Source organism: Ovis canadensis, chromosome 3 (assembly GCF_042477335.2).
Source record: "Ovis canadensis isolate MfBH-ARS-UI-01 breed Bighorn chromosome 3, ARS-UI_OviCan_v2, whole genome shotgun sequence".
NCBI lineage: Eukaryota > Metazoa > Chordata > Mammalia > Artiodactyla > Bovidae > Ovis > Ovis canadensis.
Window position 1 is genome coordinate 144,125,613 of NC_091247.1, and position 12,143 is coordinate 144,137,755.

General features: G+C 45.7%; 2 protein-coding genes across 9 annotated transcripts in view; one reads left to right on the plus strand and one right to left on the minus strand.

Moving 5' to 3' along the window:
* The first annotated feature begins 310 nt into the window (after nucleotides 1-310).
* Nucleotides 311-9,048, plus strand: ASB8 (ankyrin repeat and SOCS box containing 8). 3 transcript variants are annotated; one of them, XM_069580924.1, is made up of 4 exons: nucleotides 311-571; nucleotides 3,313-3,472; nucleotides 4,935-5,039; nucleotides 7,167-9,048. In XM_069580924.1, the coding sequence occupies exons 2-4, from the start codon at nucleotides 3,344-3,346 to the stop codon at nucleotides 7,797-7,799; spliced, it is 867 nt and encodes a 288-aa protein (XP_069437025.1). In that variant the 5' UTR covers nucleotides 311-571; nucleotides 3,313-3,343; the 3' UTR covers nucleotides 7,800-9,048. The 3 variants fall into 3 exon arrangements, with proteins under 3 accessions (XP_069437025.1, XP_069437026.1, XP_069437027.1); XM_069580925.1 differs by having other exon boundaries at nucleotides 418-571; nucleotides 3,309-3,472; XM_069580926.1 differs by having other exon boundaries at nucleotides 525-571; nucleotides 1,016-3,472.
* A 1,038-nt stretch (nucleotides 9,049-10,086) lies between these two features.
* PFKM (phosphofructokinase, muscle) overlaps nucleotides 10,087-12,143 on the minus strand; it is a 44,229-nt gene continuing 42,172 nt past the window's right edge. For all 6 annotated transcript variants that reach the window (XM_069580918.1, XM_069580917.1, XM_069580915.1 and 3 more), the window contains 3 exons: nucleotides 11,019-11,118; nucleotides 10,834-10,939; nucleotides 10,087-10,623 (listed from right to left, as the gene is read on the minus strand). In XM_069580918.1, coding sequence (XP_069437019.1) covers nucleotides 10,479-10,623; nucleotides 10,834-10,939; nucleotides 11,019-11,118 — 351 coding nt within the window. In that variant the 3' untranslated portion in view covers nucleotides 10,087-10,478. The remainder of the gene's footprint in view (nucleotides 10,624-10,833; nucleotides 10,940-11,018; nucleotides 11,119-12,143) is intronic.

Genomic DNA, 12,143 nt, shown 5'->3' on the forward strand with positions numbered 1-12,143 from the left:
TTCCTTCGAGAGTGGACAATGCTCGAAGAAGCATAAATGCGTTCCAATATTTTATGAAAAATGCTGGAAGTCTCTTATTTGCCAAAGATACTGCTCACTAACAGCTTAGTCTCCAAACCAATAGAATCAGTGTCGCGAGTCTGGGAATAATCTGGAAAAGGGGTATTCAGGTCCTATTATCAGATGGGGACAGAAGGAGGCAGGGGAGGTTTCGGATGAACTCATTGCAAGCCTGGTCCACGTAGGGCCAGAGTCGGGCAAACAGCCAGCAGCTGATGAGCTCTTTGCCCACCACCGCCACAGACCGAGCCCCGCAGCTGCGGCCGAAAGCGCCACATTGCGCCTGCGCAAAAGCCTTTGCCGCGGCTAGAAAGTAAACTGATTAAACCAGTTAGACGGAAGCGGCTTCGCAAGACTGCGCAGGCGCGTTCCGCCTTCGGACGGTGGTCGGTGCGCACGCGCGCATCCCAGTCGCCCAACCTGTAAACAGAGCAGCCCTCGGGCGACAACTTCTGCTTCCGGGTCACGCCTTGACAGCCGCTTTCACCACCCCGGTCAGCCCCACGGTTCGGTGAGTGTCGCCCCGCTGCAGGAATGTCCGCAGTCAGGTTTCCTAACCTCGAGCACCACGCCCAGTAACACTTTCACTCCCCGCTCGCGATCTGCCAGCCCTCGAGGCTGGGATCTCGTCCCGGGCCTTAAGGAGATCTGGGCGGGGATTGGTTCGCCTTTGGGGCTCCCCGGCATATTTCGTGACCCCATTTCAGTACCGGCCCCGCGAGACCTGCTGGGATTGCTGTGGTCTTTGCGGAGCCCGTGCGGAAAGTGACACCACACGTCTTCGCCCTCCGCCCCTTAGACTCGGCGAGACCTAGCTGCCGCGAGCCCCCTCAGCTGGTGCGGTGGGGCAGGGGCGCGCCTCGCCGGGTCGCGGGCCTCCCAGCCCGTGGGCGAAAGCCCGGCCTCCCTAGCACTAGAGCTGCTGAATGTCGCCTCTCCCCTCCTTTGCTTCTAGCTTCGCATTAAGAAAACCCCCTTGGTGTTTTCTTCGGATCTGAAGTGGAAGAAAATGGGAGAGAGGGAGCTTTCTGCCCCAGCAGAGGAAAGGGGCCACAGAGGGTCAAACCGTGCACGGGCTGCTGTCTGGCGATATGTCGAGTCTAGATTTCGTGATGCTTCCTGACAGTGAATGTTGTCAATGTGCCCCGAAGTTTCACTCTTCAGCAGGAGCTTTGAGGCAGCCGCAGAGAACTAGTGGTTGTATTCTGAGTTAGGATTTCTTAGCCTGGAGTGCAAGAAAGCGCCGAAAATGATTGCAAGGGCCTAGTTTTTTGGGTTTTTTTTGTTTTTTTGTTTTTTTGTTTTTTTTTTCAGATTATCATGACCCAGAAATGTTTAACAGAACCACTTCGGGCTAAGCCTTCCACTTTGGATGCTCTGTTTGTTTTTGGAATCGCTGACTCAAATACATCTGTACCTTTTCCCCTTTTTCCTTACAACAAAGAAGTGTAAAATACAGACTCTTGTCTCTGAGGAGCTGTTGCAAAGATTAAAACGTATTCCAAGTCTAAACTATTTGGAAAATTTCAGAGAGGCATATAAAAAAGTGTGTAAGCTTATTAAGAATAAATAAGCTTTGTTCTTGATAAAGTAGGGAGAATACCCAAATTTGAATCACTGATACCTATGAATTGATTTTTAACTTCCATTAATTAATTCTATATATATTTTAAACATATAAATGGCTACCCAGTAGCAAGATGGAAGAGTTTATAGTATTATTACATAATGTATAAGAGGAGAGTCCATCAAAAAAGTTACATCGTATGAAATGACCAAAATTAAAAAATTTTAGTGTTTTTCCCTTAGTAATCATCATATACATAAGATGTCTAATTACTGTACATCTTAAATTTTTCTAGGGTCCTAAGTAATAAGCTGTACATTGATTCAACAAATATTTATTGAGAACCTGCTGTGTGCCAGGCACTATTGAAAATAACGCTCTATTTACTGGCAAGGAGCTTATGGTTTGACAGGATCCTAGATTCCTAAATGGTTACACCTAGAGAGCATACCATGCTTTCTTTACAGTTTTTGATATATGCTTTTTCATAGAAATGCTCTGCCTTCTTTGCTGTAATCTTAAATGTTCCCCAACTGGTATATGGCTCTTAGAGAGCCAAAACTTTTTATCATAGTTGAATTTAAGTATTGTTTTGATTGTGTTGTGTTAGTCGCTCAGTTGTGTCTGACTCTTTATGACCCCATGGACTATAGCCTGCCAGGTCCATGGAATTCTGTAGGCAAGAATACTAGAGTGGGTTGCCGCTCCCTGCTCCAGGGGATCTTCCAGACCTGCAGATTCTTTATTGTCTGAGCCAACATTGCATGATTTTCTTCTTCCAACACAGAACTCAGGTCTACTTCTCAGTTGTCACAAATAGCCAATTATTAAATTTTTAAATTCATTTTTCACTCTTAAATCTGCTTATTTTCCTGCAACTGCAAACATATATCATTAGTCAGAACTTTTAAACTTTTTTCCTAATTTTACATAGATGACCCCAGAGTAATTATACTTTGGCATTCCTTCCTTATTTTAGAGTTTCACCTCAAAAACTTCTCATTTTTTTCTTTGCTGAAGACATTTTAAAGTATTTCACAGATGGCTTGTCATCATTAACATAAATGCATTTGTTCTGTTTCTTCTCACAGGTAATAATCACTCGTATACCCTTTAGTCAATCAACCAGTATTTATTAAATAGCTACTTTTTGTGAGACTCTGTGGCTGGCCTGAGATGGTCTAAAAAAGTAGAAGACGAGAACCTTGCCTCCCAATTAATTACAGTTTAGATTGAAAAATAGTATGAACATAACTATACTGCAAGGTCAAATGTAACAAGTAACCTAAAGCGGGTGCTGATAATAAAGACCACATAATTCAGAGGAGGAAAACACATGTTTTGTGAAATCCTTGGCCTTTACAGGAATCCCTTTCCTGGCTTGATCTTTTTTAAACCATAAAGAGCTCCATGGGGAGCTTGGAGCATTTGGGGAAGTCCGGTGCTAGACGAGGCCAGAGAGTAGAGCTGGGGTTCTCAGGGTCAGAATCCTTTTGTCCAGTTTACCCAGCTCACTCAGCAACTATCATATTCTCCTTCTTATGATTAGGAAGAATGGTATTAATGAGTCATTGACTCTTTGAAATCTGGTTTTAGTAGTGGGAAGGCCTTGGAGAACCTCTAACCCTAAGGACAGGTGTGCTCAGTGGTATTGTGTATGCCTAAAACATCTTTGTTTCAGGCAGTTTGGAGCATGTGAACGTACTCTGAGCCTTGATGAGTTCCAGTATGTGGTATATTATGCAGAGCATTCAGAGCAAATACTCTCTCTCAGAGCGCTTAATCCGAACAATCGCTGCCATTCGCTCCTTCCCACACGACAATGTAGAGGACCTCATCAGAGGGGTGAGTGCACTGGGCTGACGCAGGAGTCCTTGGGGAGGTGAGGTGGGAGAGTTCCTGGGGAATCCTAATAGATTACAGATTTGCAGCTCTGACTCACCGCAAGATCACAGGGAGTTTTTACAGGTTTTATGATATTCTAAAACGTATTAACTTAACCATTAACATACGTTTTGCTTCTCTTCTCTTCTGCCTTTCACTTTGTGCAAATGATATTTTTCTTTGGGAATTATGTTCTAGATAACCCTAGTTTCATGCTCTTTATAAAATCTCTCTCTGGGTATGGGCATATGGGATTCAGCAAGCTCAAACTCTTCTACACATGTACTATGGGAAGAAGGAGGCAAGCAAAGCATTAGTGGTTTTCAAACCCTTGTAGTTAATAATTACATGGAGGGATATCACTGGCCTTCTATCATCCTAACAACAGCTACCACTTACAGCTCTATAGAGATTATCAATCCCTAAAATACATGGTAATGTTTGACTTAAGGAAACACTTTAGCTGTCTGCTGTCTAACCAGTACTATTCTGTACTTCTGTTAAACGGCTAGTATCCTGGAAGGGCGTTGATGCTTTTCTGTATATTATTCCGGTTGAAGAAAAGTTACAGGGTAATTTTTTTTTTAATCTCTAGAGAATGCATCCAGATGGCTACTGCTGTACATTCTTTTGAAGAACTCTAGAATCCTGTTTACAGCCTAGAGCTCTGTAGCTGCTTCAGAGTTGTGTGGCACAGCTGTGAGAAGAAAAGTCAGATAGCATTAGCTTGTTCTCAGCAAAAGTGGTATCAGAAGACTCAGCAGTAGAAACTTTGTCACATTCTAATTCCAGCTCTGCTGCTGAGTCATTCTGTGACTTTGGTCAGACCGTGGTGTCTCCAGCTCCTTCATCAGATACGAAACAGAAGTACCAGTGGGGGCTAGGTGGCAGAGAATGCTGATACCAAGGGGCCACTTAGTTTATAAGTATATGCTATATATGTTTATAAACAAAGATATAACATTAAGATGACCTTACTGTTAGTGATGGTCATCTGTTAGATGGCAAGAAGAGCATGCCAGTTCTCCTGACTTTTTCAGAGCATGGTAGCCAGAGAAAGTCTATTGCTTTTCCAGCTTTCCTGCCTGGTGATAAGGTTCCACTGCTTTTACATGCAAGGTTATGTCCTTAGTGATGTCCATCCCCAGGGCCATCTTTCAGGCTAGCTTATGGAGAAACTTAATGACTTGATCTAAGGCATCAATAGTTCCTTTCATTCATCTTCAGTGTATCCTCTTGGTTTGGATATTGGCATTGTAATTTCATTTAATTAACAGGAATAGGTACTGGGGCTGGTAGTATATTTACAATACAGTTAGAGCTAGACCCCTTCTCCACCCCTACCCCAGACATTGATCTGAGTCTTGTCCTGCCTGGTGAGCCAGAGCTGAGCACACCCACTGAAGCTTCCTTCTGTCCCTAGGGAGCAGATGTGAACTGTACCCACGGCACGCTGAAGCCCTTGCACTGTGCCTGCATGGTGTCCGATGCGGACTGTGTGGAGTTACTGCTGGAAAAGGGAGCTGAGGTAATGTTTTTTTAACACTGTCACATCAGTGATTCACTAAAACTTGGGCTTCACACTTCCTTAAAATGTTTTGTCTCTTCTCCTATCTCGTCCCACCTTCTTGCTCCCACCTTCTAGGTAACTTTGGTGTGGCCAATATTCAAACAAAATGTAACGGTAAATCACCCAGAGTACTTCATTCCGTTGCCTTTCTTTCATACACTGCCCATAGCTCTGGGAAGAGGTAATTTTTATCTCCCTTAATCTCCCAGCCTTCCTTCTGGGGTTGTTTATATTTCTGTTTAATCCTCTTTTGACTGTTCAGTCCCCTCAACCCTGATTCGATCTAAACCACTTGAGACCTGCTGCCAGCGTGCACTTCTCACATGTCTATGACTGGAAAATCAGTCAGTGGGTCAGTCCCTTCCTCGGGATTGAGCTACTTGTGCTCTTTCTGCCTGTTCGTTTTTTTCTGTTTTACCATATCTTGTTATCTTCTTTCTAATGTATCTTAACATAAAAAAACTAGATTAACTTTTATTGGCATTAGCAAGAAGCAGCATAGTATAATGAATAAAAGAATAGAGAGTCTGGACCCAGACTTCATAGATTTGAATTCCAGCTGTCATTTCCAGCTTTGTGATCTTGAACAGGTTACTTAACCTTTCTTTGCATCAGCTTCCCCGTCTATAAAATGAGGATGATAAATGGTGTCTTCTTCATAAGGTTGAAACTGTTTAGAACACTGGCATGTAGTAATCATTATTCTAAATAAGTGCCTGTTAAATAAATAAAGTAGCAGTTTTGACGGCTTTTGTGCCATCTTCAGGGTGCACAGGTTGAGGCAGTCATTCGAATCAAAGATGCCGTGAAGCAGGTGTGCAGGCCCCAGACATGCTGGTGGGTAAGCCTGCTCTAGCCCCCAGCATCCCCACCTCCACACAACCATGCTGTTCTCTGCCTGTCGTGAACTACCCCGTAACTTTCGTGAGCGACCCTGAAGTGAAAGCCAGTGATTAATAGCAATGATGAAAGTGAGACTATCCCCGGGGCGAGGGGGCAGTTTTTAGATAAATAGAAGATTGAACTCAGTTTTTAGCTAAATAGAAGATTGAAGATTAAATATTTCAGGGGTGGGTTTTTTTTAGTGCATTTTATGGGGGAGAAAATTTGCTATTTAAACCTAGGATTTAAATGAAATCTTTGTAGCCTCCAAATATTATAGGAGATGCTGAGTTTAGCAAGCCAGCGGCTTTTCAGCATTGGAGGATTTGTGCTCTTTCCTCGGCATGCTTTCCTCCAGGTTCTCTCATGACCCCACAACATATGTTTGCAGGGGGCTGACTTGGATGAATAGTTCTGAGCTGTTCTGTGTGGTTAAAAAACACAGCAGAGCTACATGGGCAGAAACTTGACTTCATTATTTTTCAGTCTGGTTGCCATTAGCCACAGGATACAGAGTGAGTCAGGATAAGTAGAATAATCCAGAACTTTTACTCTGCCAGTAGGTTCAAGCTGCCTTCCAATAAATGTCTGTCAGAGTAATTACAAGTACTTAGACTTCTGTTTCTTCCCCCTTACTGTGTGGTAGAGGTCCTGCTGCTGCTGCTGCTAAGTCGCTTCAGTCGTGTCCGACTCTGTGTGACCCCACAGACGGCAGCCCACTAGGCTCCTCTGTCTCTGGGATTCTCCAGGCAAGAACACTGGAGTGGGTTGCCATTTCCTTCTCCAATGCGTGAAAGTGAAAAGTGAAAGGGAAGTCGCTCAGTCGTGTCTGACTCTTTGCGACCCCATGGACTGCAGCCCACTGGGCTCCTCCGTCCATGGGGTTTTCCAGGCAAGAGTACTGGAGTGGGGTGCCATCGCCTTCTCCAGGTAGAGGTCCTAGGGAACAGTAAATAAGGATGTGGCAGCGAAACCCTAGATGATGCAGGCCAGCTAACCAATGGGCATAATAGAGTGTTGGTTGTTTGGGGGCTGTTGTTTCCTGCTTGCTCCTCAGCTCCATCCTGGTCACAACTCCCTGGGAATTGCTTGTTGACCTGCATGTTCGGAAAATCACATAGCAAAGACAGTGGCTAGGCACATGCAAGCCTCTTTGCCCGCCCATCGTCCATACACTGTAATATAGTCGCTCCCTCTTCACAGGTGAATGCCCTGGATGGTTACAACCGAACAGCCCTCCACTATGCAGCTGAGAAAGATGAGGCTTGTGTGGAGGTCCTGTTGGAGTATGGTGCAAACCCCAACGCACTGGATGGTAACCGAGACACCCCGCTTCACTGGGCAGCCTTTAAGAACAATGCTGAGTGTGTCCGGGCCCTCCTAGAGAGCGGGGCCTCTGTCAACGCCCTGGATTACAACAATGACACCCCGCTTAGCTGGGCTGCCATGAAGGGAAATCTTGAGAGCGTCAGCATCCTTCTTGATTACGGTGCAGAGGTCAGAGTCATCAACCTAAAAGGCCAGACGCCCATCTCCCGCCTGGTGGCTCTGCTAGTCAGGGGGCTTGGGACAGAGAAAGAGGACTCTTGCTTTGAGCTCCTCCACAGAGCTGTTGGACACTTTGAATTAAGGAAAAATGGCACCATGCCACGAGAAGTGGCCAAAGACCAGCAGCTGTGTGAAAAGCTGACTGTTCTGTGCTCAGCCCCAGGGACTCTAAAAACACTCTCTCGCTATGCTGTGCGCCGGAGCCTGGGACTCCAGTATCTGCCGGATGCCGTCAAGGGCCTTCCTCTGCCAGCTTCTCTGAAGGAATACCTGTTACTCGTAGAATAGCCTGGAGGAGACGTTAGGCCGGCAACTCTGTGTAAGGTTTTGCCCTGCAGCACCGTCTGTCTTGGAAAACAGGAAAAGCAGTTGCTCCTGTTGTGTGGTTTATATTTCAAGGCAACATGTCACAACAGTAACCTTCACATCACCTCCCCTCCCCAAACCAAGCAAACAAACAAAAAAATGTCCCTCACTTTTGTTTCTGTTTCTTGCTTACTAGGCCTTTTATATTGCACCCTGCAAAGGAAGAGGTGTCCCCAACCCTCCTTAGGGAAAGAAATCAACAGTGAGACTGAATTTCTCTGGGCAGATGAAGAGTATTTATAGCATGTGCATTTGGTTTGCCTTTGGGAACATGATTAACTTTCAGAAGAATCGCTCTAGAAACATTTTAATTGATCTGCAAAGAAGTTTAAGAAAATTCCAGCTGACAGCTGCAGCCCAAAGATGAAGATAACTACTGCCTCAGATGGTGCACAGGTTCAGAACTGGCCCGGATGTCCCTAGAATCATCCCCGGGCATTCAAAAGGGGACTGGCCCCTTCTCACCACTGAAGGGAAGGGCAGTTTTTGCTGCTTTTCTGTGAGTGTGCCCAAGGCTTACAGTAGTTCAGCAGTGTTATTTTAGAAAGATTATCTTGCTGCTCTCCATGTAGTAGAAGATGGAAGGTTCTAAGCAATCCTAAGAACTTTTCTTCAAATGCAGTTCTTTCTCTTCCTGACAGCCAGTTTGTGCTAGTGGGCTTGGCAGGCTCTTCCTGCGCCCACCATAGAGGGAGGTGTCTGCTCTAGCAGGGGAGGACATGGGCTGGGCTGCCTTATCTCATGTGTCTTTCATTCACTCTGCTAAGAGTTTGGAGTTTGTTTTCAGTTGTTTTGGAAACTTTGCTTTTTACTGATCTACACAAAAAGACCTTGTTGGTGTGGGTGGAGTTGGGGAGTGGGGGAAGAGCACTCATAAGAGCTTCCTCTGAGATGACCCACCTACCCAAAAGAGATCTGTTTTAGTGAACAATACTTAAGTCTAGGTACTCTTCCTCTTCATGTTCCTAAGCTAGATCAAGTTGTCGATTCTAGATGATCTTATGCAAATGTGAAAGACTTTTTTTTTTTTAACTGATTGGGAACTATAAATAAAAATGAACAGTATCTGCTGACACAGCTAATTTGAAAAAGTATGTCTGTTTTGTCCTTTTGTTATTGGTGTTTTTGCTCACATAAGGAAAAAAAAGGAAATAAAAAGGTCTAAAAGCAAGTTTGGAAATTTCTACTGTTCCTACTTTTCTTTACATTATTGCCCTGAGTCCCAGTGTCATCTCAGACTGTCACACCACCTGCATAGGCTGTTTTGAAGAATCAGTGATAACAGTGCTTGATATTTATTAATTTTTCTTCCCCTTACAGAACTGTACAGAGAACATCTGGCTGCTTTAATTAATGTTGGACTCTGACAAGAGTTCTCATTTTTTAGAACTGTTTCTAGGGGGTAGCAGTTATAGTTTGGATAGCCAGCAAAAGTGAAGCACTAGGCAGTCCTTTCCTCTGTTCCTTGAAACACCCCAAACCTCCTTCCTGCTTCAGCAAGCAAGAAAGCTGTGTTAGTAGGAGAGATATGTATGCTTGTGCCAAGAGCCAGGATCTGATTCTTGGACTCTAATCTCAAGCCTCTCATTGACAGGGCAGCATCCCATCAGTTCAGGGCACAGTATGTAGACCCAGTCCTGAGGACCAACTGTATTACATGGGTACTTGCTAAGGAGGAATTGTGGAACAGAAAACAAACTGAGCTGACCAACAACTCATGGTTTTCCGAAACAGCATTTCAACCAACCCACCAAACGAGGTCCAGAATTGAATGTCTCTGTTTTCCAGGCATTCATAATGTACATGTCACCCCACTGGGATGGAGTCTGGCTTTCATCCAGAAAGGAGCACAGGGGGAAAAGTTGAGAAGGAAGAACCCTGGATTGTCGGAGTAGAGATTAGGGAATGGCTGGAAAAAAAGCAAAGCTGGGTAATGGGTGTATGACCAAGAGGTTAAACATAACCTTATGCTTAGGGAATTTGGAAGTGTCCTTGGCTACAGAGGATGCGGGAGGGACTGCCTGTGGGATGAGGGTGAGGATGGTGTCCTGTGGCTGGGACCCTGCATAGAGTCGAGAGGACCCAAGAACAGAAGTACACGGAGTTAGCACACAGGCTGCCTCTTCCCGGGTATCCGCCGGGACAGAGTCCATTGCTTGGGGCTGACAGGAATGCACTTGTGGAGATATGATATGAGGAGAAGCCAGAGCACAGTGACCAGTTGGCATTTATTAGTGTAGTTATGGTGTGTCACTGTCCTAACAGTGGTAGAGGAACCATGACCTTGTTATCACAAAGAAATAAATAAAGCCTATTTTTAGGACAATTCTAACTGAGTAACTGAAGTCGAGCAGTGGTACTAGAGGAGTCCAGCCTTGTGTGACAGGAAGCTGGGGTAGAAGTCAGGAGAAATTCTACATACAGGGAGCTTCCACTTACAGCCCCCGCCCCAGCTCCCTGGCTAGAGCTGACCATGGCTGCAGTTACAGAGTAAAAGGAACCTAATGGAAAATGCACTGAAACGTGAGGATACATGGGCTTGGGTCTGTTGGGGTGAGCTGACCACGAGCAGACAATCCATTCCTCTCTTTGCAAAGAGGCCTAGATGTTAGCTTCTCCGGACCGCTTCCGAGTGATGTGCTCCAGGTGGGCGTGCTCTGAGGTATCCAGGTCAATCTCGTACTTGGCGAGGATCTTGAGGATGGGCCTCAGCTTCAGCCACCACTGCTCCTTGGGGATGCGGTGCCTACAGAGGAACGAGGTAGATGATGATTTAATCTTCAGCACCCCGATCAACAGCAGAGGCTGAATTTGGGACCTAAGCATCAGATCTGAAGTAGGTATGACTACATATGTTAATCCTAAGAAAAAAGGACTGAAGACGTGAACAGCCTGGGAAGAGTAGATCTCAGCAACTACTGGGGAGGGAACCACCCCAGGAGGCAGATGTACTCACTCAAAATCCGTCTGTTCCTGCAACTCAGTCACTGGTTGGAAGAGCAGGGCCCTCTTACGCATCCCCAGAACACAGCCCGAGTCTGGGGTATTGGCAAAGATCCGCCCTGCAACAGGGATAGTCAGTCAGCTTCTATGCTGGGAACCAGCCTCCAGGAAAGCAGCTCGCCCTCTTACCCCACCTACCGTTACGGTAACTCTCTTTGATTTTCCCTGACATCCAGTTCATAGCCTTTGCACCCATCTTAGTGGCAAAATTCCTATCGAATGGAGTTGGGCTCCCACCCTGGAAAAAGAGTGATAAAAGTTACAAGGGGCAGGACTCTAATGAAGTGGCGAAGACATGCTAATACATAGAGAAAAATTAAAGGATGGGTCTCAAGTTTATAACCAGAAACAGGAATCCAGAAGTCTTAACTATGAAAGGAAATCCTGAAAGCGGGCAGGGAACCAGGGCGAGCTGCGCTGGCACGTCTGGCAGTTTATCAGCTCTAGGAGTAATTAGTATGAGGGGATGCTTGGTCTCCCAGTTGCCTCTTCTAGCTCCCTGGCTGCATGACCCTGTTCATTTACTCCTAATCTTCCTGGCCTCTTGGTCAGCTCGCTGCCCTTCACTAGCCTAGCAGCTTTTGTCAGTCACCACTGATGAACAAGTATTCCCTGTGACCTAATTTGGGTGCCTTGGTAGCACCTTAGAATAATATAAAACGTGATGCAGTTTCTCTGAACAATGCAAAAGTAAGTGGGAAAGTGGGAAGGAAGGAAAAACAGAAAAGAGGTCTTCATACTTTATCCAATAGTACCCCATTCCTTCAGGAGCTGATAAGCCCATTCAAAATGAGATAATGTGAATTCATCTGTGGGTACAGAAAGGTCAAAGGTCAACACTTAAGTGGCATCAGCAGGGAAGGTTTTTGGGATGGGGCAGGTCTCCGACCACTAGCAGCATCTGTGAGTGAGTCCTGCCTTGGATGCGGATTCCTTTCCCCTGGAAACCCTGAGTGGAGACAGAGCCCAACCCTGGCAAGGTGCCCACACTCATCTCACGGGGTGCCCACAAAGGCAGCATGGTGTATGGGGAAAGCACTGGGCCAGCTCATCTTGGCCTCACTCAAGCCTGATTAGCGGCTCTGGGAAAATTACTTCTCCTCTCTGAGCCTCATTTTCTTCACTGAAGCAGTGGTTCTCAACTGGAGATGACTTGGGCCCCCAGCGGACATTTGGTAATGTCTGGAGACTTTTTTTCAGTCACACAAGTGGGGAGGGCATGCTACCAGTGAGGGCTCATCTAGTGAGTAGAGTCTGGGGGTG

Bases quoted from the DNA above. Each gene is read 5' to 3' on its own strand.
- ASB8 (XM_069580924.1), top strand. From the start codon at position 3,344: ATGAGTTCCAGTATGTGGTATATTATGCAGAGCATTCAGAGCAAATAC. The intron at 3,473-4,934 runs GTGAGTGCACTG...TTCTGTCCCTAG, and splicing joins TAGAGGACCTCATCAGAGGG to GGAGCAGATGTGAACTGTAC. The intron at 5,040-7,166 runs GTAATGTTTTTT...CCCTCTTCACAG, and splicing joins TGCTGGAAAAGGGAGCTGAG to GTGAATGCCCTGGATGGTTA.